Source organism: Phodopus roborovskii, unplaced genomic scaffold (genome assembly GCF_943737965.1).
Source record: "Phodopus roborovskii unplaced genomic scaffold, PHOROB, whole genome shotgun sequence".
NCBI lineage: Eukaryota > Metazoa > Chordata > Mammalia > Rodentia > Cricetidae > Phodopus > Phodopus roborovskii.
In genome coordinates this window covers 9,295,018-9,322,630 of record NW_026126424.1, presented here as the reverse complement: position 1 = coordinate 9,322,630, position 27,613 = coordinate 9,295,018, and the positions used below count along the sequence as shown (strand labels likewise).

At 41.9% G+C, this 27,613-nt stretch overlaps 1 protein-coding gene across 2 annotated transcripts in view; it reads left to right on the top strand.

The window, feature by feature from the left end:
• The window catches only part of Pde5a (phosphodiesterase 5A), a 136,340-nt gene that overhangs the window by 89,579 nt on the left and 19,148 nt on the right, over positions 1 to 27,613 (top strand). For both annotated transcript variants that reach the window (XM_051185568.1, XM_051185569.1), the window contains exons 12-17: positions 7,239 to 7,385; positions 12,303 to 12,428; positions 13,669 to 13,763; positions 20,377 to 20,464; positions 24,806 to 24,906; positions 26,755 to 26,832. In XM_051185568.1, the coding sequence (XP_051041525.1) occupies positions 7,239 to 7,385; positions 12,303 to 12,428; positions 13,669 to 13,763; positions 20,377 to 20,464; positions 24,806 to 24,906; positions 26,755 to 26,832 (635 nt within the window). The remainder of the gene's footprint in view (positions 1 to 7,238; positions 7,386 to 12,302; positions 12,429 to 13,668; positions 13,764 to 20,376; positions 20,465 to 24,805; positions 24,907 to 26,754; positions 26,833 to 27,613) is intronic.

Here is a 27,613-nt window from a genome sequence, read left to right as displayed (position 1 = left end):
AGAGGTAAAGCCTTTTGTTTATAAACCATAGTCCTACTTGTTGAACATAAATCTAGGATGGACTACCCCAAGCGACCTGCTACCATGACTGCTCACAAAGTGAGAACTACTCAGGGGAGCGATTTCTCTTCGTGGATTCCTAGTGTCCTTGAGCATAGAAGCATCAAACTTGCCGACACATGGACAAACTGAATCTGATGTTTAGAGTTACCCCGTGTACATAATGCAAAGGAAAGAAACTGAAACTCTGACTGTAGTTTTCATTTTTCTAAGGAAGTAAGAGTAGTACAGCTGCAAGAGAACAATACGAATGCCACAAAGGGTGGTTGTCCCTGCCCCAGTGGGATGCGTTGTCCCTACTGACATTTGCATTGTACTGGTTTGTAAGTGAAATTCACAGGAAACACATCCACATGTCATGGGAAGGTTTTCATGTGGTTGATGAGTTTAGAAACCTAGTAATTCATTCAATATTTACCTCCTAGTCTACATAGGTGTTGTAGTAATTTTCTAAATATACCGAGTATGTGTATTATATATGATGCGATTATAACCATAAAATATAGTAACTATGACTATGATATCAGGCGCTATGACATTATAAAGGCACTTATCTGAGAGACTTGTACCTGTGCAGCTGTACCCAAGTGCCTCAATTCCACTTTGTGGTGCCCCTCCCCCTCTCAATCACTGCTCTAACATAGACACAGGAGATGTGAACATGTCTGCGGCATGTCTGATTTCAATAGGGTTTGTAATTCAACAACCTGCTGAAGATGCATATGGACTTTGTCTCTATCAAATTCTCTTAGGAAATCCACAAATTCTCTTGTTTTCTAATCATGGCTTGAGCCAAAAGAGTCTAGAGCATCTCCTGTATTCCATCCTATGGAAGCAGTTGTAAGAAGGAGCCAGCTTTGCTTGTGGTTTCTGCCCATTAAACTGTGGCGTGGCGGTTACCACTGGATCCACAAAAAGGCATTTCATTGAAGACAGCCACAGTGACCATGTAAATGGCTGTGCCATTGACTGTGAATGGCCTCTCCTAATGCAGCAGTTCTTACATGTTTGCATCCATCAGAATCATTGAGAAGGTTCATTTCAACACACTGATGTCTTTTCTAGTTTAGTAGTTATGCATTAGACCCTAAATGTTGTAATTTTTTTTATCAATTTGGATATGCTACTGTAATTGAATTATGGTTCCTTCTGTTTCTATACTCAACTGTACCAATTATCCAATTTGAGAGTCTGTTGCCTATAATCACTTTTGTTGCCAAATAGATCATCAGGGTTCAACTGAGAAAATACAAACTGCCTTGACTGTTTTAGACAGAAAGACAAACATTTTCTTTCAAATCATTTGAAGAAGCCAATGAATGAGTTCCTGGAATAAACGTATCTGGATTATATGTGCCTCTTATCTGCACACATCATCAAGCCACATAGACTAGAATAAGAAAGCCACTGGGCTATCTGCTACCACCCACTCAACTGTGCTAGATATTTGGGAGTAGAAAAGAGACTCTATGTTCTGTAGAGTTACACTTCCCACCACAGTTCTCCCTCAATAGTGTCTCAGGTGGCACGATTTTAGTTTGAAATTCAAGTTTTATGTGTTGTAGCTTTGTAATCATTGACTTAACAGCTAACATCTACATATAGGCAAGCACATGCTGTATTTGTCTTTCTTGGTCTGGGATACCTCACTGAGGATGATTTTTTTTTTTCTAGTTTCAACCATTTACCTATGGAATTTCATGGTTTTATTGTTTTAATGGCTGGCTGAGTAATAGTTCATTGTGTAAATATGTACCACATTTTGTTTTAAATCCAGTCATATGTTGAAGGACATCTAGTTGTTTCCAGTTTCTAGCTATTATGAATATTGCAGTAATGAACTTAGTTGAACATGTGTGCCTCTGGTAGTATGAAGCATCATTCAGGTATATGCCCAAGAATAGTATAGGTAGGTTTTGAGGTAGATTAATTCCTATCTTTCTAAGGAACCGCCACACTCATTTTCATAGGGGTTGTACAAATTTGCTCACCCAGCAGCAATGAATGAGTGTTCCCCCTACTCCACATCCTTATCAGCATGAGGTGTTATTTGTTTTATTGATCTTGGCCATTATGGTGGGTGTAACATGAAATCTCAAAATAGTTTTGACTTGCATTTCTCTGATGGTTAAAGACATTTAACAGTGCGCCTTCTGTTTCTTTTTATGTGGAATAATTTGAGTATTGTCATGAACTCTTCTTTTAAGGTCTGGTAGAATTCTGCACTAAAACCATCTAGCCCTGGGCTTTTTTTTTTTTTTTTTTTTTTTTTTTTTTTTTTGGTAGACTTTTTGCTTGTTTGTTTGCTTTAATTGGGAAATTAGGACTATTGGTGTTGAAAGATCTCAGTGGGCACTGTTTGTTGATTCCTGTTATTTTGCTTTTGGTGTGTGTGTGTGTATGTATGTATGTATGTATGTATGTATGTATGTATGTGTTTCCCCTCTTTTGATTTGATGGTCTGAACATGGTTAAACTCTTAAGGATTTATAGATAGATGTTTCTTAATTTTGGTTTTATCATGGAATGTCTTATTTTCTCCATCTATTGTGATTAAAAGTATTGAGTATAGTAGTCATTTCTGGCATCTATATTCCCTCAGAGTCTATAGAACATCTGACCAGTCCCTTCCCTTCTGGCTTTTAGAGCCTCCACTGAGAAGTCAGGTGTTATTCTAATAGGTTCCCTTTTATATGTTACTTGGTCTTTTTCCCATGCAGCTTTTAATATTCTTTCTTTTTTTTTTCTTTTCTTTCTTTTTTATACATTTAATGTTTTGCTTATTGTGTGGTGAAGGGAATTTCCTTTCTGGTCCAGTCTATTTGATGTTCTGCATGCTTTTTGTACCTTGATAGGCATCTCTTTCTTTAGGTTAGGGAAGTTATCTTCTATTAGCTGTTGAGAATATCTTCTGTGCCTTTGAGCCTTTGACCCAGGTTTATTATTCTTGAGATTCTGTCTTCCAGTTCTTGTTTTCTCTGTTAGTGAGTCTTGTCTGTGGAGTCCTTGTTTGCCTTCCTAAATTTTTCATTTCCAGATTTTTCTCAGTTTGGGTTTTGTTTATTGATTCTATTTCTACTTTCAGGTCTTAAACTGTTTTATTTATTTCATTCCAGTTCTTGTTTGTGTTTTCATAGATTTCTTTAATAGATTTTTTTTCATTTGCTCTTTAGGGACCCCCATCATATCCACAAAGGCTTTAGTCTTTGCTTCAGCTGTTGCGGTTCTCAGGGCCTGCTGTGGTAGGATGGCTGGCTCTACTGGAGACTTTATCCTGGCTGGTGTTGATGTGTTTTTACACTGTTGTGCAGGAATCTGGGTTTGATTGTAAGACTAGGTGCTGATATCTGGTCTTGTCTTTGTGGATGTTCTTTTCCTTAGTTTCTGTTGTCCTCCCTGGGCGTTAGGAGGCTGTGATGGCCATGTGTTGCCTGGTAAGGAATTCTTCTGAGATCTTGATAGGTTTGGCCACTGGAGGTTCAGGGCAAACTGTGTTTCTCAGTATTGGGACTTGACACTTAGGAATGGGAATGGACTAAGAAGGGGAGGCTGAAGGGGCCACTGGAGGGAGTCTGCCACATAGCTGGGGATGAGACTGGGGAGTTGGATTTGGAGAAGTTGAGGGAGAGTGAAGAGCTGAAGCTAGCCTACCTGCTGGGCTGGCCTACATGCTTCTCTGGCAGGGTTGGCTGGTGGGTGGGTTCCAGGGAATGCCTGCTGGAGTTGGGGGCTAGCATAACAACATGAGTGGCGGGGAAAAAAGTTGGAGGAGGGCAGTATGATCTCCTGGAGATGGAGGGCAGGAAGGGAGGGGAGGCTGTAGCAGGTGGTCTCCTACAGAGTTTGGGATGAGGCTGGGGCATCACATTCAGAGGAAGAGAGAAGTGAAGATCTAGTTAGTTACCTATTTCCCTGGTTGGTGTCTCACTTCTAAATTGTAATGCGTACAACTGTAACTAAAAGAAGCTCTGAGAATCTAGAATTGCCCCTGACTGCCCCACGCCCAAATACCACACACTTTAGTCTCTGCTATTAGGAAAGGGTACATATTTTATCCTTTGAAATAGTAAGGAAAGCAAATAGCCAGTTGACATTTTATGTGGTAGCTGAAGAAGTGTTTTAAAGGTCGCCTGACTTTCTCAAACCTCGTTAGTGAGACTGATCCAAGTTCCGAACCCCATATCTGACGACAAGGCTCTCATGGGAAATGTTTGCATGTCTTCTGGGTCAGTTCAAGGAGTTTGTTTGTGCTGTGATATGGTAGTGAGTGAAGGAGGAAAGGAATCGGCTTGCCTCTCAGTCTGAGAGACCGCGTATCCACGCACAAGGGAGAGGCCTGGGCTGTGTGGGCCACCTCTCCTGCAGCTGTGGAATATGTTGAAGGAAAGGAAGAAAACGTCCTGCTGTAAGAAAAATGATGCCGAAGAACAGAACATCTGTTCCTGTGTTGAGTGGACCAGCTTAAGGATAGCAGCTGTTGTCTGTTTCCTCCCTCTGGACTCGCTCCATCTCTGATGCTGGAGGCCACTGTAAACAGTGAGAGCTTTTTCTAAACATTTTCAATTGTCTGCCCTGTTTCAGCCCACACGTAAGTCCATGGGACTGGCTTTATAGAGTGCATATTTTCTTGGGAATTTTTGTCTTAGGGGAAGAGTCTTACAGAATGGAACAGTGTGGTGTATTGGGGGGTGAAACACTACAGCCACCATGAGTAGGAGAAATAGCTTTAAAAGTATTATAGGGGCTAGACAGCTCTCAGTAGCTGTGATGGATTTTAGTGTTTTGATGGGCTTAGTTCAGGATAGTTGAAGGGAAGATGGAATTGTGCCGTCTGAATGCTAAGAAACCTAAGGAGTTAGGCAGCTGTTTCCACTCTTAATATTTCTTTCCTCAATAAACAAAAGGTTTTTTGTTGTTGTTTGTTTGTTTGATTTAAAATCAGGTTACTCTCAGCCTGATGAGGCTACCGCACTTCACAGTGCTCAGTTGCATGCCCATAGAGTAGATGGTCTATGGGTGGAGGAGTAGGAATCGTACAAGTTCTAGTAGCCACAGGCTCTAGCAAGAACTCAGGAGAGAGCAGTGAGGTGGCCAGGGCCCCTTGGCCTTAGCCAGTTACTCTTCCATTGATGCTTTGAAAAAGTCCAAAAATGACATTGCCGTTTGATTTTCCTAATGTGTAAACAGCATGACAAATGAGGTGTTTTTGACAGCAAGATTAGGACGCACTTGCAGCTTTGCCAACACAGGCAGATGGGCCTCATCCTCCAAGGAAGCTCTGAGACATTAAGAAACTTGGTGCATGCCTATCCTACCAATGTTGGGAAAGTTAAGGTAGGAAGAATATGGGTCCCAGGCTAGCCCGATCTCCATAGGAGGCCCTTCTTTAAATAAAATGAAAGTTGTTATCTTAAATTAAACAGAGGATAAGAACTTAATTCCCTCCCAGTTATTCTTAAGTATTGATGCTAATAAACCGGAAAGGGTAGCAAACATGAAAGTAAGTTATAGTCATCAATGCCATTTAGCTGGTGTTCCCAGAGAGGGGCTAGCACCAGGGGGCACTTAATCCTACTTAGGTTATAGCTGTGTCCTAGAGGGATTTATAGCGGGCTCTCACAGAAGTAGACAGTACAAAGGAGGAGAGATGGACGAGAAGAGCAAGGCATCTCTGAAGACACTCCAGGTGCTTGCTACAGTTAAGTGACCATAAAAATCAAAGCCAAGGATCTCAGTTCAAAAACCAGAGTCATCCCTTCCAAAAGACAAACAAAATCAGCTTCCCTTGGCCACCTGTGATGAACTAAATTCACATTCCCAGCAAGTGCCTTTGTTAGCATGGTCAACGATTGACCAGCTCAAGCCTGGATGAGAACCCACGTTAGTCTACACTGTAGACTCTACAGAGTAGCAGTGAGGTCAGGTCTGAGCGAGGCAACGTGCTGCCTTGGAAACCGGCTCCATTCCTTCCCTGACCTCTTTGTGCTTAACTTTGTGCAGCTAAAGAAATGGGTGCAAAGCATCTGTAATGGTTTTGTATGAATAAAATATAAATTGCTTGGGCCATTATCTTTACCTTGCTTACTGCTTTAGTTCCAGATAGTTGCATCTGTCAAATGAGTAAGAAGCATAAAAGAGCCAGATTATTGGGGTCCTCTGTACTGCTTTCTGTTTGAAGTGCTGCCTCATGGTGGCAAGCCTCTCTGGAATCATATGAGTTAACGCCATGTGACTAGGTTTAAAAAGTCTAGGGGGATCCTGTGATAAAGATTTCTACTCTGTTGCAGTTTGCCATTGCTTGACAACATACCTGAGATAACCCACTGGGGGGAAGAAAAAGGCTTGTGGTTTCAGAGTTTGTAGTATGTGATCAAATTTCCTCTACTGCTCTGGGGTCTGGGATTGACACAGTGCATTATGGGAGAAGCCTGGTAGAGAAAGCTATTCATTCTATGGCACCCAGTAAGTTCTTTCAGTAAGAGGTAAAGAAGTCTCCCATTCTAGGGCACACTCCCAGTAATGTAGTTTTCACCCTCTGGACTCCTCCTCCGAAATATCCTACTACCTCCCATGTGCTGGCTAATCTCAAATAAGCTCGACACAGGCCATTTTGGAAGCAGGAACCTCAATTGAGAAAATGCCCCCACTAGACTGGCATGTGAGCAAGCCATTGGTGCATTTTCTCAATTGATGTTTGATGTGGCTGGGCACGGCTCACTGTGGGCAGTGCCTCCCCTGGACTGGTGGTCCTGGCTGCTCTAAGGAAGTGGGCAAATCAAGCCATAAAGATCTAACAAGTAAGCAGCACCCTCCACCCCCCACGGCCTCTGCACCAGTTCGTGCCTCTAGGATCCTACTTTTGTGTTCCTTCCCTGACTTCCCTGGATGATGGACTACAAGTTGTATGAAGAATAAACATCTTCCACCACAAGTTGCTTTTGGTCATGGTGTTTTACCACAGCGATAGAAACCCTAACTAAGACATCCCAACAGCACTAGGCTGGAGAACAAGCCTTCAACATAAGGGCATTTGCGGGATCATTCCAGACCCAAACTACAGCAATACTGAAAGGAAAAATAAAATAAACATGTTCTGTTTACTACCAAGAAGTAAGAAAGCCATATGACTGACTGCTGTCTTAGTTCACAGCTTTATTTCATTTTCTTCTCTTCATTAGGCTGCTGTGGTGCCATCTGCCCAGACCCTTAAAATTACTGACTTCAGCTTCAGTGACTTTGAGCTGTCTGATGTGGAAACAGCACTGTGTACAATTCGGATGTTCACTGACCTCAACCTTGTGCAGAACTTCCAGATGAAACACGAGGTAGGAAGGCAGTGATGGCCTTTGGGCGCGTGCGTGTGTGTGTGTGTGTGTGTGTGTGTGTGTGTGTGTGTGTGTGTGTGTGTGCTCACGTGCATGTGTGTAAGATAGAACATTGGATCTGACTAATGGCATGTAATAGGGGTTTTCAGTTTTAATGATTAACATACCCTTGCCTAAGAAAAACCAGAAGTCATTAAAAATGCATTCCTTAAGCTCGGTGGTAGTGGTGCACACCTTTAATTCTAGTATTTTTCGAGACAGAGGCAGGCAGATCTCTATGAGTTTGAGGCCAGCCTTGCTTACAGAGCAGGTTCCAGGACAGCCAGAGCCACATAGAAAAACCCAGTCTCAAAATTTCCCAATCCCATCCCCAAAGCGCATGTATTGGACTCCCAGCATATGTCAAGCACCAGGTTGAAGAATACAGGAGGATTTTTCTTAAAGTGATAAGAGAAGTGTAAAAGCAGGTGACAGGAGGTACTGGGTAGAACACAGGGGAGGGGAAAGTGGCCAGAGGAGCAGCTGGAAGGGTGAGCAGAACAGCCAGCCTGGTGAGCAGCCGGCAAAGGGAACTGGCTCTCCGGACAACAGTGGCCGCTCACGAGGAGTTGGAAGACTGGAAGTACCTTGACATCTTTGCCAAGGTTGGGATAACAATTTAGGATGGACCAGCAGCAGGGCCATGGATGCTTGTGAGACCAGACTACTCAAATGAGGTCATCTCTGTAGAGTGGAAATGAGACCCTTTGAGCCCCAGTCTCCAAATACAGATTTCCTATGTAAAACTTCCTGTCTTCAAGGCTTTTATAAGTGTGCTTAGCCCTCCATTAATTCATACAATGAAAAGTTACTCACATGCTCTTTGTGATTCCAATGATGCATTGACCCTGCTCTCAAAGGCCTCAGTACTGAAAGAAAACTGGGGGTGAATGTAATTAAGGTTATTAATAGAGTGCCATTTATGGTCCTATCATTTATGATCCTGGAGACCCCAATCTGATTCTTTCTCAAATTTAACCAAAGTTCATTATTTTTTCTTCAATGAAAACCAAACAATACAAATAGGCTAATAATGGGTCTCTCTTGTCTGAGTGTTAGTTAAGGAATGCAGTATTATTTGACTATTCCGACAAGCTCTTAAGAATCCGTCTCATTCAGAGATGAGGAAACCAAGCCATCATGGAGTAGAAATGTCATGGACTTCACTCGTAGATTTGTCCGTGATCACAGTCACTTAAGCAGGTTATTTCCCACCTCAAGTTTCCTCACCTCTTGGAGTAAATGATGTGACTGCTCTGTGGGAATCTGTATGAATTACATGTTCATCTGTATATTACATGCCTGTATATGTGTGTGCTTATAATATTCTGTGTAGTCCACAGATATAGAGAGCATGCCAATTATTCCCTCTTTAGACCAGATTTGACTGCTAAATCACCATCAGATTTTTCCACTGTAGCAGCGAGGACTCACTTTAAAAGTCAGCCCCGTGAATGCGCTAAGTTCACATCTAGAGTTAGAAGTCCTAAGTATGGGTCATGGTTTTCCTTCTTAATACCGTGATCAGATCCATGTGTTCCTGGAGTGTCCACATCTGTAACTAACAATGAGTCTCTTCCAAGGGCTTGGCTAGAATGCAAGAATGTGATTCTTTCTGTAAAACCCCTGTTGCTGGTTTACTTTTTGTTTGGCTTATAGGTAGCATTTGAAGATTGGGAAATACAGATAGATTTTCACTCAGTTTCCCTAGTACTGTCTCCTCGGATTCCTACTCATAGGAAGAACTTTCTTCTCTAGATCACCTACTTTTCTTTTTACATAACTGCTATCTTAATGTCAGAAAACAAACAATAGGTAATTTCAGTGCCAGACAAAGAAACACATGAACATAGTAAAAGTAGCTTGTCAAAGCTGTTTCTTTTTGCAACAAATGGGACACCGTGACCCAGACTGGGCTAGCCAGCACACCGGGGCAGGAAATTCATGTCATTTTTATTCTAATACAGATGGTGATTGCATTTTTCCCATTGGCTGGGTTCTGGCCTCACAGTCATTGAGATTGGCCAGTTTTGAAAGACTCAGTGCAAAGAAAATAATGGAAGGTGATGTGTAGACAGTAGAGTTCCTGGAGTACAAGGAACCCTTTGCATAAGCAAAAGTTTAGCCAGGTGGGAGAGATTAAAATATTTGCATAAAACTTCTACAAGGTGAGGAGATTAAAGATTTTAATTCTTTTACATAAAACTTTTATAAGGTAGGAAAATTTTATGGAATATTGGCACTCTGTGAACTAACTTTAATTAAGAAAAAAAACAAAAAGGCAGAAAACGAACATTTTTTACATTTATTCCAAGCACCATCAATCTGGCTGTTAGGATTATCGTGGCTTGATTTTCTGCCCAAGTTATCTAGTCTTCTTTTTTTATCTCAGGGATTATTGTCAGTATAATTTTAGGTGGAGAGGGTTCACAATGAATAATAAACCTTCAGTCGGCATTAATTTATGCTGGTGGCAGCCATTGCATTTTACTGGTCTCTGAAACAGTCCGCTTTATTAGGACAACATGTGTTGATTGTGTTTCCACGTCTTTCCATTCCGTCCATACTCCCCTGAACTGTATATGCTTCACTTTATGCCAGGGTCACTGGGGAACGTAGGTCCTTGTTGTAGATTCTTAGTGTAGGAAAAGAATCTTAAAACAGACTCTGAAAACTTGGGATCGTTTTATCAGAGTTTGAGAGAAATAGCAGGGAAGGTAAGTTGTAGGTCTCAGCAGCTGCCAGGAGCTAAGGAAGAGGGAAGGCAACTTTATGAGTAGGTTAAGAAGCCTACTTGGCAATGGAAGTCTGTGAGCAGTGCTCAGGAATGGAGGGGTTTCAGAGGGGGGAATATGCCTAGTGTGTCAGTGCAAGCAGGTTTAGGGTTGGGATCAATTTGGTCTGGAAGGAGATAGGAAGAAAGGAAACGTTGCAGGCCTAGCAGTGAGTGGATGTTCTGCAGCTGTGGCAATGGCTTCTGTGGTGTGTGAGTGCAAATCTCTCTTCTTAACAGGCTCTTAGGGACCTCATCTTTCTTCCCATCTCCTGGCTGTCCTCTTGGAGTCCTAAGACTGTCCTTTCCCTATCACAGACAGTCTTTGGACTTCCGCAAAGTTGTTTCAACCACTGGCCAAGCCTCTATATTGATAATTAACCTGAAGCCTCTTTCAGATTCTAATGCTCTTCCCTCCCAGGGAGACTTGGGAGGTGGAGCCCAATGTCTGTTGGATAGAGCGGTTCATCCTCAAAGGGCCCCAAGCTGATATGTTTCACTGGATTCCCAGCAAGAGTTACTTTAGCCATGGTTCAATTACAGAGTATGTATACACATTTAATGATAGCTTTAGGTTTTGAACCAGTGAAGGATTTATTCTGACACTGAATTTCCAGTTTTTCTTACTATTTTTCTTGCTGCTTTAATTAATCACAGGAGGTTTTCTACACGATGCCAATGCATACTCTCAAAACGTCCCAAAGGAAAACTGTGGCTTTCATTTGAAATACCCCTACAGTAGCTGATCTGCCATCTTTCCACCAGAGTGTTCAAAAATATTCAGAATTAGGAAATCTGTTCTTAGTGAGCGCACATCCCCTGTGGGCACACAAACCTGCTTATACAAGGGCAACTCGCAGGGCCCCATGCTCAGAGATTCCCAAGGTTCTTTGTTGGAGAATTCCTTAGGAACAGAACTAGAGGGAAAGTCCTAAAAAGAAGAATGGTTATTCCAAGCCCTCCGACTGAGCAGTTTCTACCAACAGTGAAGAGACTCGGCTCAGCCCCCAGAGCCAATCACAAGGCTGGACACTTGTTTCCAGTCCCGAGGCCATGCTCTTTGTGTTTGCAACATTCCCAGTGACACACTTGAGGACAGCACTTAGAAAACGATATTTTTTTTTTTTTTTTTTTTTTTTTTTTTTTTAAACATAGAGTAACCCATTGAGATTTTAAGAGAGGCAGACTGGTAACACAGACAGACTCACCATGCTTAGACCCTGGGTCCCTGAGGATCTTATTTAATTCTCTCTCCACTTAGAAATTAAATTCAACCCAACTTGGGAGACTTGCTTGAACAATTCACCTTCCCATCTTTTAAAATAATCATTTCCATACGGGTCCCAAGAGTTTCCCATTGTATACATTATCTCCAAATGTTGATGTCTTGGTAGGCAGGCATTAAATGTGCCTAACACTTAGGCAGAACTGAAGGAATAAAGATCTAATGGAGAGGGCATGAAGACCTGCGGTTCTAGTTTGTCCTGAGACTTGAGCTAGATTCCAGGACCCCAGCCCACCTTAGATCCTGGCCCACAAGTGTACAACAGGAGAGCATGGAAGTCCATTCCCCAACAGTCACGCATATGACTCTGGAGGATGACATGGGGGGGGGTGTTTTTATAAATGTAGTTGGTGTCCTACCCATGACAAAATACCTTTCTTGGAGGTATTATCCATTTTTCATCTGATTTAACTAAGTTAGCCAGGTAGGGTCTGGATTGAACTGGTAATACTTGAATTCTGGCTCCACCCCTTATGAACAACCAGTACTGACAGGGTTGCCTGTTTGGGTGTAGTTTTTGTCTTTCTTTTTCTCTTTCTTGTAAAAATACTCACTCATTTTTTTCTTCTGACATTGTTTTTGTTGCTTGTTTGGGAGTTTCACATAATGCTCCTGATCACATTCGCTTGCCTGACTTCCCAGGTCCCTACCACCCCACTCCCACCCCCACCCCCCTCCACCCCTTGTGACCTTCTCCAAAGAAAAGAAGGGGGGGCAGTCCAATTTGTAGTGCCCATATACTCACTTGAGCATGGTGAACTTAGAAAACGATGACTAACTTGGCCGTTCTTGTCATTCATAGTCCTTCATTTCCCTAAAGGTTCTCTGCAGATGGATTTTAAGTGTTAAGAAGAATTACCGGAAGAACGTTGCCTATCACAATTGGAGGCACGCCTTTAACACGGCACAGTGCATGTTCGCTGCTCTAAAAGCAGGCAAGATTCAGGTACTCAGTTTACAGCATGTCTCGTCAAATCCTTTAGAGTGTATGGCTCTGGTCATTGATGAATTCACCACATAGTGACTTGTGGTAGGTTGAAGGTTAGCACCGTAGGGTAGTTTGTATATCTCTGTCCTTAGATTGCATCTTCGGTGGGAACTGACTAGTTATTCTGAGTGATTACAGACATCTATGGCAGAATTTAAATTTAGAGTCTCCCAACTTGAAAAAGTAAATTTAAAAAAAAAATATTATTCTCTGTCAAATATCTGACTTTCAGGGGTTACACATTTTAAGTGATCCTGGACTTCATCTCTGCATATAGAAAATAAATAAAAGAAGACCCATTGTCCATGAAGCCATACAAAATAACACAGTGCTATTTCACTCCCATAGAAACATTTGTAAGACCAGAATAAACTTATTTTGGGTCGTGCAAGAGTCCTAAGATTATCACCACCGAAAGCTACCCTTGCTTTCATGATGAAGAAGGAGATGATGTTTTTCACACCTGCTGGGAGTTGCAGTGGGATGCAGTGGCATGGCAGTTTAGCTTGCATTACCTTATGACGATGGGAATAGTACTGTAAATAATATAAATGGCAAGTACCCAAAAATAACTCATATGTAGCTTGGAAACGTATACAACTTTTGAAAGCCAATTTCCCCCCAGGTATCCCATTTCTACTATTTTGTTTAATAATCATATTGTGTGGGTTCCTCAAGGATATAGCAGCTGATCACAGAGAGCAAAAGAGGTAGTTAAAGTTTGCTACAATCATTCCACATGTATAAAAATAAGATTCATGATTACCTGTTGTGGGAAGATTATTCTTTTTTTTTTTTTTCACTTGAAAAAACATTATGTAATGTGTGTGTATTTGTATGCACATAGGGCATGGTACATGTGTGGAGGTCAGAGGACAACTTTTGGGAGCCACAGTTCTCTCGTGCTGCTGTCCATTACCAGAACGGAACTCATGTGGCTGGCCTTGCATAGCAAACACTGTCAGCCTCTGAGCCGGCTTGCTGCTCCTAGATTATTCATTTCTGAAGCATTTCAATTTTTATGTTGTCCAGTGACATTTTCAGTAGCTCACTGTGGATGGCAGTATAAATGGTCGCCTACAGACCTGCAGTCTCGGTGACCACACAGACGGGCAGGAATGGATGCTGAAAAGTCACAGGAGAATGCCCTGCCCATGTTTTCTCTTCCTTTTCTTTACTTCAATACCTTTTCACACAGAACAAGTTGACGGACCTGGAGACACTTGCGTTGCTGATCGCCGCTTTAAGTCATGATTTGGATCATCGTGGTGTGAACAACTCATACATACAGCGGTAAGATGGTTTCCCCAATGAAACAAGATGTGTCCTTTAAATCACTGAACTGTATTTTAAGTTAGAGCTACAGAAAAAAAAAAAAAGATACAAAATACTAGTTGGTTAAGTTTCACTACATAGTCTAGCTATGTTTAAGGGAATAGGAAGTGAATGCAAGTGCAATAATACTATATTGATCACATTTCAGGCCTGAAGTTCAAACAGTGTTTATGTTGAGAATCTTATTACCTTACTACTGTGAGATTTGCTTTAGTTTTCTTACACCCAGCTTAAGAGCTTCTTTAGAAGACTATGAAGAAAAGTCCAGAAGGGGTAGAATTTTTACCCTGGAGTAGAAAAGAGAGGATTTGGAAAAGTGCTTAGGTTGGCCCTACTTACTTATGGTGTTCAAGAGACTAAGCTTTTCAGTTTTAGTCGAGGGTACATCACACAGTGTTGGAGAACCTGAGCTCTGTTGTCAGACTGTAGCTCTGCCAGAGTTCCTGTGTAGCCTTGAATGAGGAAGCTGATTCCTCTATACCCAATTTCCTTTAAAACGGAGATAATGGCATTCCCATATCACAAGGTTGGTGTATGTTTCCAGAGACCACACACATCACCACCAAGTGGAAGGTTTGTCGTATATTGTGTTAAATCCTAGCCATAGTTACTTGAGTTCTGTCAAGTGTGACACACTTGCAGGCTGATCTTAAGGGTGAGATTCTAACCACTGGGACAAGAATTTTTGGTACCTTCGAGGACCGACACTTAAGTGGCATTTTAAACTAATAATACTTTTTCATCAAATTATCGAGCTCCTGTTGCTGGCCCATCTTCACATAGCAATTGGTTGAAACGTCTATGCTGTAATGGCAGAATCTCTCACTACTGAGCCTGTCTGTAAGTGAGCCAGTCTCGTGGGGATTCCAGGTGTCTCCAGGGTGTATGAGAAAGCTCTCTAGTCGCCGTTCCTTTATGTGCTAGACAGAAGACTTCCTGGAAGAATTCTAAAAGTATATAGCCATGTCTGCACTGCCCTTCACAAAACAAGAGAGAACATTCTTGCCCTGTCACAGACTGGCTCTTTCCACCTGAAAACCTAGAGATTTGGAGAAGTAACTTGATGACATGTCCTTGTCCCTGTTCTTTGTTTTGTGATCCCCAGTGTCACAAAAATATTATTAACGAAAGGGAACAGCAACAGAAAAGGCTCCACAGCGTGATCAGTCCATATAGCATGGCTCTGCTCTCTGCCTAGCTCAGAAAGAAGCATCCTGTTGTTAGTATATACACTGTTAATTATTGTTGAAATTGCTATCATGTTGCTCTATGTAAATGAGGAAGAAAAATTGCAACTTTTTCTTTTATTTAAAAATACTATTAAACAAAAACAAAACAAATAAATAAACAAACAAAATTTTTATGACCCAGAAGAGCTTCTAGAGAGATGGCATCTTCTCTTTAGGTAAAAGAAAAAATCCTGGGGATAGGGTTGTTGGTGGTGGTGATGGTAGGGAACAAAACACAACAAATGGATTGTAGAATCTACTTTCTCACACACAAAGTAGATGTAAACCAAGCCATAACTCTTGAAAAAGCTAAAGCAGTTCAGAGACTTTTACTTCTTCCCACATTCCTGTGCTGTGAGTAAAGGAAAACAGGCCTTTTTCTTTTCTGACTGGTAATGGCTGGTACTTAAAGCAGGATTTTTTTCACAAGTGAGCACTTGAGGTAGTAAAGTGGTGTAAGTTCTCTGTATAAAATTCTGTCTTCTAGAGGGGCAAACAGTACTCAGGACCTGTGCCATGTCCAGACTGACACATAATAAAAAGCAGGAAAACAAATAAAAAGAAGGTAGAGAAATAAGAGCAATTAGTCAGCAAGAAGGAGGTGTCTGTGGGTAATGGAAGGAGGTGTTCATGGGTAATGGAAGGTGTTCATGGGCAATGGAAGAAGGTGTTCATGGGTAATGGGAGAGGTTCATGGGTAATGAAAGGAGGTGTCCATGCGTAGTGGAAGGTGTTCATGGGTAATGGAAGAAGGTGTTTGTGGGTAATGGAAGGAGGTGTCCATGAGTAATGGAAGGAGGTGTTCATGGGTAACAGAAGGGTGTGTTCAGGGTAATAGAGTCAGAAACTGAAATCCTCCTTTCTCTTAAGTGACTTTGAGAAAACTACATTGAGATAAGGCTTTCCTTGAGTAGCAGGCTATCCCTTGGCTCACTGTTGGCCCTCCCTCCTTTCTTCCCTCCTTCTCTTCCCACCATCAAGAAGACTGCCATCACCGGGGTCCCACTGGTTTCCTGTGATATACTTAAGTACCCTGCTCACACTTTCTCTTCTCGTATAGCAGAGAGAGAATGCTCTCAGATGAACTGCAAACACGGGCACTGGTACAGACTGCCTGTAGCTCAGTTGGTGGAGTGCTTGCCCAAGTATGCATCAAGCCCTGGGGTTGCCCCTCAGCACCATGTAAACCAGACTTGGTGATGCCCTCAGGTGGCAGAGTCAGGGGGATCAGAAGCACAAGATTAACCTCAGCTACATAGCAAGTTCGAGGCTAGCCTAAGCTACACGAGTCTCTACCTCAAAACAATAAAACAAAATGAGAGGTTGTTAGGACACAGTAGCTGAAGTACAAACATTCACTTAAAATTAGTTATAAAACTTGCATTATAGAGAAAGCTTCTGCATAGGACTTGCATGTGTGCTTATCTGCTTAGTTTCAAGTCGAGTAGTTATAAAATGATTCGGCCAAGTTATGCTATATGTTAGGCTTGTGCATAATGAACAATTGCTAGAATTTTGGTTCTTTGCTAGGCAGAAAGAAAGCTAATTACATATACAGTGTGGTTCTTGCCTATAGTTCCTAACCCTTGAAATGACAGTCAGTGAAAGAAATTATTCTGTGAGTCCCGAGTCATCTAATGAAATGGACTTCAAGTGTCTACCAGAGGAGGAGATTGGCCAAGTATAGTGTAGTCCACATCCACTATTCATAGAGAAAATGAGACTTAAGCTAGATGCTGGAAAGTAGGTGGATTTTCAGATAAAGGACAAAGATATTCCGGGATGCTGTGAAGTGAGCATTCCATGGAACAGTAGTGGTAGACCAGCAACAAAATAGACATGCAGGGGCCTCAAGACCTCCTCAAGGGAGGGATGCAACAACACTAAGCAGTATATACTAAAATTGATAGAATTTGTAAAAGGAATTGTTGCCGTAGGCAATGAAAACATTGTTTAGGAAGAAAGTCGTGGCATGGTAAATGGATTGAAATTAGAACCACAGAGCTCAACTAGAAAAACTGCAACAAGAAGCCAGATGTAAACTGACGAGCACACTGAGTCAAGGGGGAAGAGGGACAGTGTGACAGTGTGAGCTTCATGTAGGGATGCTGGATGTGTGCATGAAGGAAGGAGAAAAAGCCCACGGCTTCTAGAACTAGAACAGTGGTGTTGTGAAGAGCGAGAAGGAGTGGGGATATGGGTACAAAGTGGCAGAGTTTCCAACCCAGGGAGGGTCCTTGTGGCTAACAGGCAGAATCAAGAACCTGTTTGTAGTGGTGAAGAAGAAGCCTGGGAGAGGGCACTGGTTTTCTTACAGGACATTTATTTTGAAACCATTTCTAATGCTTTCTGTTTCTAGTAGATTTCCTAATACTACCTTCCAAGATAGACCAATAACAGTAGGTCAGGTAAAAGCAGAGAAAGTATGCCAGTCCATTAAAGCAGGCTGACATCAGCGTGGGAATACAATTCCACAGCAGTAATGGTTTAAATAGGTCCTTCTGGTGGGCCTCGAATAGAGGCAGCATGAATACATTGGTTTCCATGCTTTTATTTTCTTTTTCTTCTTCTTCTTCTTTTTTTTTTTTTTTTTTTTTTTTTTTTTTTTTGTAAACAGGAAATCCTCATTTTGCACCCATTGCTTGATTCAAGAATTTGTATTTTTAGAATATAAGTAAAGACAAACACATTTTGGCATTTGTCTGTCTCACAAGCCAAAAGTCCCGTCTAATCTGAAGCAGTTCTTTCTGCCTCACCTAGAAATGTAAAGTAGATTGGAAGTTCTCACTGGTCAGTATTATATCCATGTAGTTGCATTGCACTGCATTTCCTGCACCAGCTCCCAACTAGGTCAGTGAGTAGCCACTGTGTAGGGCCCTGTGGCACCAAGACAGTGAGAGGCAACGAGAGCCCCCAGGTCTGTCATTTAGGGCATCATTGAGCAAGTGAGATTATCCATGTGAACATTTGGTTCTCTATAGAACAAATGCAGAAATGCCCGTTTTATCGCACTCGGCCTATGTTTCTTTGAAGCCCTTATTGGAGATAAAAGTTGGTGTATGCATAGCTTACTAGTGCATAGGACCCCAGGGAATACAAATATCCCAGGGAAGGAGGGATATTATCCGGGTATACTCACATGTGAGCAACTGGTACTCAGTCCTGCCAAGGTGATTTGGAGGAACCTTATGGGAGGAGACCCAGAGCCAGTCAGCTTTAAGGCAGAAGGCCCCTCACCCCACCAGTCAGCAGTGCCCCCCCCCAGGCCTCAACCGACTGAAGGGTGTGTTTACACCCTTCAACGTGTGTGCAATTCACTCCTGTGGGCACCAGCTGTGGGTCAGATGAGCGGTACCTAGGGTGGGCCAAGACAGAGCTTTCTGATTGGCACCTGTGTGGAGTCTGTTAAAGGATGAATGAAACACAGTAGCTGTGGCTGAAATAGGAGGTGGGTGTGAGGATTCTGAGTCAGTGCTTACTTATACAGCGAAATACAGTAATAATAAACATGTGGTACAGTGCCCACCACGTTACAGGCTTTTGACAAATTGTCTGATGGGTGAAAGATGTAAAGACGACAGCACCTGCTGAATGAATGTGATCTGAAGCTAACCATGTGTCCTCTAACTTCTAAGTTTTGTGCTTTACATTTACATGGGCTGGTTAGCTGATTGGCTGATGGGTTCCAGGACAGGTACCCATCTTCTATCCTCAGCCTCAGTTTCCCTAGTGTACCACCCTGCCTTCATGCTCTTAATTCTTTTATGAGTGAGAATAACTGACAGCTGAAAGCCTTGTCTTTCATTAAACCTGAAGTTAATGAGGGAAGTGATCGTTATGCTAATAAAGTTGACTTTAATATGAAAGAACAGAAAGAATGGGGGTCTGTGGAGGAGAAGGGGGGGTCTGTAGAGAAGAAGGCGGTCTGTGGAAAGAGTCAAAGGAGAGGTCATGGACCCTCTTCATCATAACCTGTGTCATCCCAGGCCATGTCCCTGCCAGCTGCCACGTGATCCACCTACAGAACAGCTCTCCCTCCACTTCCTTCCGGCTGCCACCACTTTAACTGAGGCACCCTTTCTTGAGCCACTCTGAGTGTCCCAGGGTGCCCTAACTGACCCTGGGTAGTCCATACATCACAGCAAAACTCCTTTCAACCAATCCTTTCAGGCATCTCGGTTTACTGTCCGTTTTCCCGGGGAGCTCAGCTCCCGTTCCACAGGGCAGGCCATCTTATAGAGGTGGCCTGAAGGAGAAAAGTAGCTAAGGATTGGGAAAGGTTATGCCAGTAGTGGCATCAAATCAGCAAGATAGGAGACAGTTTCAACAATAGGAATAGGCAAGGTTTACACATTCTCCTGCCTTTATCTGCAGGTCGTGTTTCCCACAGCATCTATTTCTGATTCTCACTGTAACCTTTTTTTTTTTTTTTTTTTTTTTCCATTGCATATTATTAGCTCTGGGTAGATTTTTTTTTTTTTTTAATAACGGACAAATACAATGGAAAGTGATATACTAGCGCACAGCAAACCATTTGGTTTTCTAGCACTGTTGTGGGGGGTTGCCATGCCTATAAGTATGAAGCGCAAGGAATTACAGAATGCTTTCTCTTTAAGAAGGACTAGTGACAAGTGTGGTTTTTCACATGTGAAGGGTCATGAGAAATGAGTTGGGAGACTCTTCCTGTCGTGCTGTAGAAGCTGTTCTGTGACTACTGTCCCACACGTACAGTAAACAGTGCAGTACCCTCCCCCCTCAACTTGCCCAGCAGGAAGTCTTCCTACCAGCTGCCCTGCACTCAAACAACCCTAGTGACTCAGCCTCCTCATCCTCCCAGCTTTCCTTGACTCCCCCCCCCCCCTCCTTCCCAAGGCTGTGTACTTACTGTCTCCCTTTGTCTTGCTTTCCATCACTCACACTCAGTTAATCCCGTCTCAATGGCTTCTTTCCTTATGTGTTGGCACACAGGGACAAACTAACCTTCAGCCCGAGCACTGGTCAGAGGAAATGGCAACATGGATTTGTTCTAGATTTTAAGCCAATTGCCTGCTGAAACTGAACACCAGTACGATAAACACTTAGGTATTGTGGAGTGGTACATGGCTGTGTGGGTTAGCCGTCTCCTGCCCTCATTCCTCACATCTGTTGTTTTCCACAGTCAAACCAGTGGAAACGGTTTGCCTCAGTATTTACTTCTGAGAGATTCTGAGGACAGCAGGGGAGAAAGTTATTAGTGTGCTTAGTTTTGAGATAATTTCAGTTAATAGTACTAAGGAACTGGTGAAGTAACATGGTCTGGAACTTCTTGTCTCTCTCTGCCTTCCCTCCACACGGCCACTCAGAAGCGAACACCCGCTGGCTCAGCTCTACTGCCACTCCATCATGGAGCACCATCACTTTGATCAGTGCTTGATGATTCTAAATAGCCCAGTAAGTACATCGTTTATTGTTGTGAATCTTAAAAGAGAGCTTTGGACATGCAGTTTTATTTTTAGGCCTTGGACTTGTTCCCAGCATCATAAATTCTCGAGCAATCTCTATTCCTTTTTGGGTAAGGAAGGAATAGCCCAAGCATTTGACATGTCCACAGCCTCACTCCTGAACGGTAAGAACCATGCAGTGTTACCCGCGAAGGGAATTTGATTACTGGTCTTTGATTGCTACAAACTAGAAACAAACCTGACGCTTTATGGCTCCTGCTTGACCTTTGAAACAGGGGAAGTGGTGCATAGGGATCACTATCTGTTTCTTCTTTTCCTTTTGACTGTGCTATGGTCAAACCTAGGACCCTGTACCTGCAAAATGGGAACTGTTCCCCTCAATCTGTATTCCCAGCCTCTGTCTTATGGGAGTTTCTGCCTGCTCACAAGCTGTCCTTTCTAGGAATGAGAAAGCTCCTGGATCACATGGGTGCGTGAACGTGAACGTTAGTAAATGTAAGAAAACATGTGCTACAGTTTGCTGAGTGAGCACACATGTTAAGGAGTACAACATCAACAGAATGAACATTAGCTGAACTGAGTTTGTCTAATAAAACCGTTGGCAGGTTTTCTTTTTCTTATTGGATTATTCATTATTCACATTATTTGTTGTCTACTTGTGTTAACTTTATAAGGAAAAAAAGGAAGTTTTTACTATTACATTTAAATAGTCACAATACATGCTATATAACCCCACACAATTGTATCACAATGTCTTCATGTTTGCTGGGGTTGGGTCTAGTTGGTTTTTTTTTTTTTTCCCCTGAATGTCAGAGGAGAACTAGGGGGCTATATTCTGGTCACTATTATTAGGTCTAACCATATACTACACCATTCTCATGCCACAAACCAAAATGGCCACACTAGGATAATAGTTCACATTGTGAGGCCAATTTATTCCTTTACTGCCCTCACAAACTTCTCTGTTTCTTACTATATATTTCTTCTAATTCCTTACTTACTCCCAAGCTTCTGTGTGGTTTCCTGCTTCTTCAGCCAGAGATCTGGAAAGTAGAGTAGGCAATAAAAGGGGGCTGGCTTTTCCTAATAGACTGACGTTGTTGAGTGTCTCTGTTGTGATTTTAAAAAGTGGGTTATTGGGGGGAAAGTGAATGGGAAAAGGGGGGAGGGAGAGGGGAGACTAGCTTCTGAGGACCAGCTGCAGAAGAGGAGAGGAGAGGCTAGAGAGAAAAAGAGGGAGAGATGGGAGGTGGGGGGGGGCTTTAAAAAGGGAAAGTAGTGAATGTGCACAGGTGGTGCTCTTAGTGGCTGCAGCTGAGGGTGTGTCCTGTCAGAACCCCAAGGGCAGGCCAGTCCAGATACCTGACTACTAACAGCCACTGTTTGTACCTGGTAGGGATTGGTAATTTTATCATCCCTGCAAAGCACAACAGCTACAAAATGGTCAGCCAATCTGTTCTTGCGTTTTAGATTTCTTGGCCCATTCTAGTCCCACAGCCCCCACTGAACATAGGAGACAAACACAGGGTCTCTCTCCCACTTGAGGCAAATGTAATTCTCACCTCTTCTGTAATACCTTAGTGTAACTAAGAAGTTAGGGAGTGTGCAACTTGGGATGCATCTCAGAGGTAGAATGTGTTTTGCATGTGAACAGCACTAGGTTAGACACCCATCACTGACATACAAACATACATAAATACATACATACATACGCACGTCCATACATACAACCTGTTTTGGCTGCTTCCTCAGGAAGTTTATATGAGGATGAATGGGGTGTAACATGTAATGTGAATTAGTTGATTTTATATGATTGGTATCATTTTCTCATGTAGTGTCTGGGTTGACCTGTGCAAGAATTATGGGAGTTGTTAGATTCTGTCGTTTAGTAAGAACTTAGTGAGAAGCAGAGCCTTGTGCCCTCCACCCCAGGCTGTGGGAGGCTCTCCACACTGGTCTTGCTTCCCCATCAAATCCCATGCACCCTGCCTCGCGCCCACCCCACGGTCCAGCACTTCCTTCTGTTGCTCTTGTGTGCTCTCATCGAATTCAGAGGGAGCATCTAGGTCTGCTGGACCAACTCACCTCCAGAGAGAACCTCCCTGGCTTGGCTTTGTGCTCTGGTTTCAGAGTGGCATAGGTTTTGAGTGACCTGTCCCAACACTACTTTTCCCAAAAAGTATGTTATTTTTAGTGTATAATTTTCCAAAATTGAGACTGGAGAAACATAGGCATGTTAAAGAGAAACATCTGTACTTTATTTGGGAAATTGCTCTGTAGCTAAAGCTTTTCATTTATTTCTTGGTGGGGCAGGGAGTTGATTAACATAAAACAAGCAAAAAAAAAAAAAAAAAAAAAAAAAGAACAGAAGAAGAAGAAACATGGGTTCATATAGCTCAACCTGTCTCTTTCTCACTGAATAGCCCAAAGCTGGTCTTAGCCCCTAATCCTCTTGCCTCTACCTCCCAAGTTCAGAGATTACAAGAGTGCACTACCACTACCACACCCTGCTCAAAAATGTCCTGTTGGTGTCTTATTTCAAGTTCAGTTCCAAAGCAAAGAAATTACTAACCTTTTAAAAGGTGTGTTAAATATTCCCTATCATACTTATTTTGTTAGATATATAAATCATTGTTATATAGTGTGTTGTTGCTTAGAATGACATACAATAAATCTGGCTGTACATTTAGCTAGCTTCAGTCATAAGAGCTGTCTACATAACTTATCTTTATAAGCACAATTAAATAAAAAAAATACAGATTGTGTTCTTTGGAGAAAACTGAGGCTGCAGTATCAAAAGATATTTCAATTTCTCCTGGCAATTGTTTTATCTTAAAAATAAGTAAAAGCATCAGAAGTTTTCTGAATAGTTTCATTTGGCCCAAATCTAAAATGATGTAATATTTTAAAATAATGATTGTGGCCGTAATCACAGATTCTGTCATTAATTTAATTCATGAATCTCATTACTCTCTAATCACTGTCTTTTTCCCCCAGCTGAGCAGACCAGCCATTTCCTGACTTCATTCTTCGACTGCAGATCTCATTTCTAAGGCTCTGAGACTTAGAAAAGCCATATGATTCGGTTTACACATGTTCCGAGTATGTTTGGAGTGGCTGAACTCTGTGCTTTGTTTAGTTCAAGATCAAAAAGAGCCACTCTGCTTTAAATTACAGACAGAAAAATAGATGTTATAACAAAAACATTCAGTGTTGTTATACATGGATTACATCCCCCAGTCCCCATCCCCCCCCCCAGGGCTTTTTCATAAGACTATTTTACTAATATGGGAAATATGTCCTACAAAAATTCCTGCATAAATAGTTCATGGAAAAAATTAGAATGGTGTTTTGATTATTCGTTTGGGGGGGGGTAATATAATTACATCATTACCTCTTTCTTTTCCTTCCTTCGAGCCTTCCCATCTACCCCTCCTGGCTCTCTTTCAAATTCATGACCACATTTTTCATTAATTATTGGTGTGTGTGTGTGTGTGTGTGTGTGTGTGTGTGTGTGTGTGTGTGTGTTCCTAGATATTTAAGTACAATCTATGGCCACATTTTTCATTAATTATTGGTGTGTGTGTGTTCCTAGATATTTAAGTATAATCTGCTTAGTCTGTATGATGTTCCTTGTATGTAGGTTTTCTGGGCTGATCATTTGGTATTGAATGACCTATTGGTGTGTTCTTCCCAGGGAAGAGTTTTTTTGCATATGGATTTCTCTATTTTTATAAAGTTCCTTAACAGACTTTTGAGGGATTGCTTTCTTAGGTCACCAACTGGTAAGCACCTTAGGCTCAGACCAGCTCACTATCTAAATTGTCATGTTAAAGAACACATGAAATATAATCCTACTATTGGCTAAGATCTATAAATATGAACCAGCAATATTACCAAGTTTGTTACAGAAGTCACAGAGGAGTGTCTCTTTAATAATAAGTTATCTAAAAATTTCACAGCTCCATTCTTCATATTTGTTAATGTGATTTTCAGTTTCAATTTTTCCTGTTATATTATGGCAATTAATATGCCCAAAGGAAAAAGACATACTTACCTAGTTTTTAGATTTCAACTCAGTCTCAAGGAGATTATGAACTGGAAACACAGATGTACAGAGGCAGGGATAGTGTCATGTGGCTGTTTTTATCTTACACAACAAAGTGGTACATGGTGAGAATGAAAAGGAAAAAATACTACTTCATAGCATATACTTTTTTAAAAAACAAAAAAGCAGGCTCAGAACTAGGCTTGTGTTTAAGTCATGTGACTGTATCTTCAGCAGCTCCTTCAGGAAGAATACTAACAATGTTTTTCTTTTTATATAAAGGGCAACCAGATTCTCAGTGGCCTCTCCATTGAAGAATATAAGACCACTCTGAAAATAATCAAGCAAGCAATTTTAGCTACAGACCTAGCACTGTACATTAAGTAAGTTTTCAGGGGAGATGCCCTCCAAAATAGGTGTTAAAGTGTTTTCACATTCACGCTGGGGAACCCTTCTAAAAGGAAGCAAACTGGTCATTTTTAAAGGCTCTCAAACACATCTACTCCATTGGACATTTTTTGGACAGTTATTGCTCTACATCGTAGCTCAGGGTTATTCATGGTTCTCTTCTGTCGCCGTGTCTCTGAAATTGCCTTGAGGTGTCATGGCAGAACCATTCTAACCATTCCAGAGGCTTCTTGTTGTCCTCCTTTTCCTCGCTTGCCAATCTCTGGTGATTCTTTTTTTTTTTTTTTTTTTCTTTTTTTTTTTATTGCCAACCAAGCCTAGGTTGGCAGGCAAAGAACACCGAAAATAATCATTTTTTTTCTTCTCATTTGACTTTGGCAGAAGATTGTTAAATGTAGAACTGTGAAGTTGTTCTGGCATAAGACAGTGAGTGATATTTGAGTGCTATTTCTGATTGCCCTTGGCAAGATTATTGTGCTTCTCCTAAAACCTAGAAAATGCTTGTGGGCATTTGGATAGTCACAGTTTCCAAGCTATAGATTGAGGTCTCTAATGTCTGTGTGGCATCACCCACTCTGGGCTTCCTCTCACGGGCTCTCCCCCGTGACACAAGGATTCACAGCAATGGCATCAGTCTTTCCCATGAGGAGTTAAACAACTACATCAGGCACACATAAGTTACACTGCACATCCTCTGTGTGGTGTCCACAAACTTGAGTGTATCTGTTTTCATTGAAATTTGGGTCAGTTTAAGGTTTTTAAGGTTAATCAGAACAGAAGAAAATGCATCAGACTTCAGATTGTTCAAAAGTAATTTCAGAATACTGATCATCAAGTCACAAAGAACTTGAAAAATAGCTTGGTCTGCACAGGCTTCCCATGTTTTATGCCATGTGCATTTAAAATATATATATATATATATATCTTATATATATATATATATATATTAATACATGTTCCATTTTACCTTGTCAGTTTATCGTTTGTTTGGTCTCATTTCTCAAGTCATTTGTTGATGTTGGGCACAGAGGAGGTATTTGCTAGACACAGATGACTTTATGTTTATGTATGACAAGAAATGCTATCTAAAACTTGCTCTTTGCTTCCCAATCATTTGACATCTTCATTGCTTTAAAAAAAAAAAAAAAAATCTGCAGCAAAAATGAGGATGAGTTAGAGACCTTAGACCCCCTTACCCCATGCACATAGAAGATCTTAAATCATTCCTACCATCACATTTTAATTCACACTATTCTATTTTTTAATGAAAAATGTTCCTGAGTTAAAATTGTCATTATTTGTCATTGAAAGTAGACCGGGAAAGTGAAGGTGGGGTCCTGAGTGATGGGGTACTGAGTAGAGGGGTACTGAGTGATGGGGTACTTACTGAGTGATGGGGTACTGAGTGGAGGGGTGCTGAGTGGAGGGGTGCTGAGTGGAGGGGTACTGAGTGGAGGGGTACTGAGTGGTGGGGTACTGAGTAGAGGGGTGCTGAGTGGAGGGGGTGCTGAGTGGAGGGGTACTGAGTGGAGGGGTACTGAGTGGTGGAGTGCTGAGTGGAGGGGTACTGAGTAGAGGGGTGCTGAGTGGAGGGGGTGCTGAGTGGAGGGGGTGCTGAGTGGAGGGGTACTGAGTGGAGGGGGTACTGAGTGGAGGGGTACTGAGTGGTGTTGGGGGAACCGAGAGCTGATGAAGCTCAGTTTTTGGTTCTGAGATGAGGAAAATAGAGATCTTCCTCAAGTATATACTCCACGAGTCTTGTGGACCAAGGGAGAAGACCCTGAGGACTCACCATAATCACCACGTGTTTCTTATTTTTCAAGGAGACGAGGAGAGTTTTTTGAACTTATAAGAAAAAATCAATTCAGTTTTGAAGATCCTCTTCAAAAGGAATTATTTCTGTAAGTTGACTTTACTGTCCATGCAAGCATGGCCACCCAATTAATTTTCTCAGGTCAGTTGTTAATTGGGATTATTTGTTATGTGTAATGATTTTTGAGGCTGCTCACTGCTCCAGAGTGTAGTACAAAGGACGGTGGCAAGCTGAAGTGAATAGATTGTTGCTTTGTTGTAGACTGACTGACTGATGGCCATTTATGGCCATAAGGTTACCGTTTTGTTTCATTCTCTCTTCCTTTGGGATGGGAAAGCGAGAGTTAACATCCTATAGCTTCTGAGAACTGAATGGTTGGCTGCAAAGTGTCCACTTCTCCTGGGCCACAGTACAGCAGTGCTCTCCAGTGGACACTTCAAGATGACTGCTTCTCATCCTCAGTCCACCAATCCCTTCTTCTAGCTGTGGATAATCTCTCTGCTGCTACTTGCCACTGTCTTTGCCACCGCAATAACTTGTATCAGCAAAACAGAACCAGGAAGCCACCAGAGTCCCTGAAGGTGGGAGGATGAAGGAAAACAATTACCACAAGTTCAAGGCCACCCAGGACTATAAATGTTGAGGCCCTGTATCAAACAATAAACCAAAACAAGGGCACCAAAAGTCAATAATAACTAAAGGTACTACAGAATTACAGATAGTGTTAATACAATGTTGATGTCAACGTTTCTTTAAATAGATTGAGACTGCTTAGCTTGCAAAACAAATGCACACATTAAAAGGAAACAATATACAAACACCTAGCTGACCGTTCTGTATAGTCTCGCTCTTCTTAATGTCAACTTATC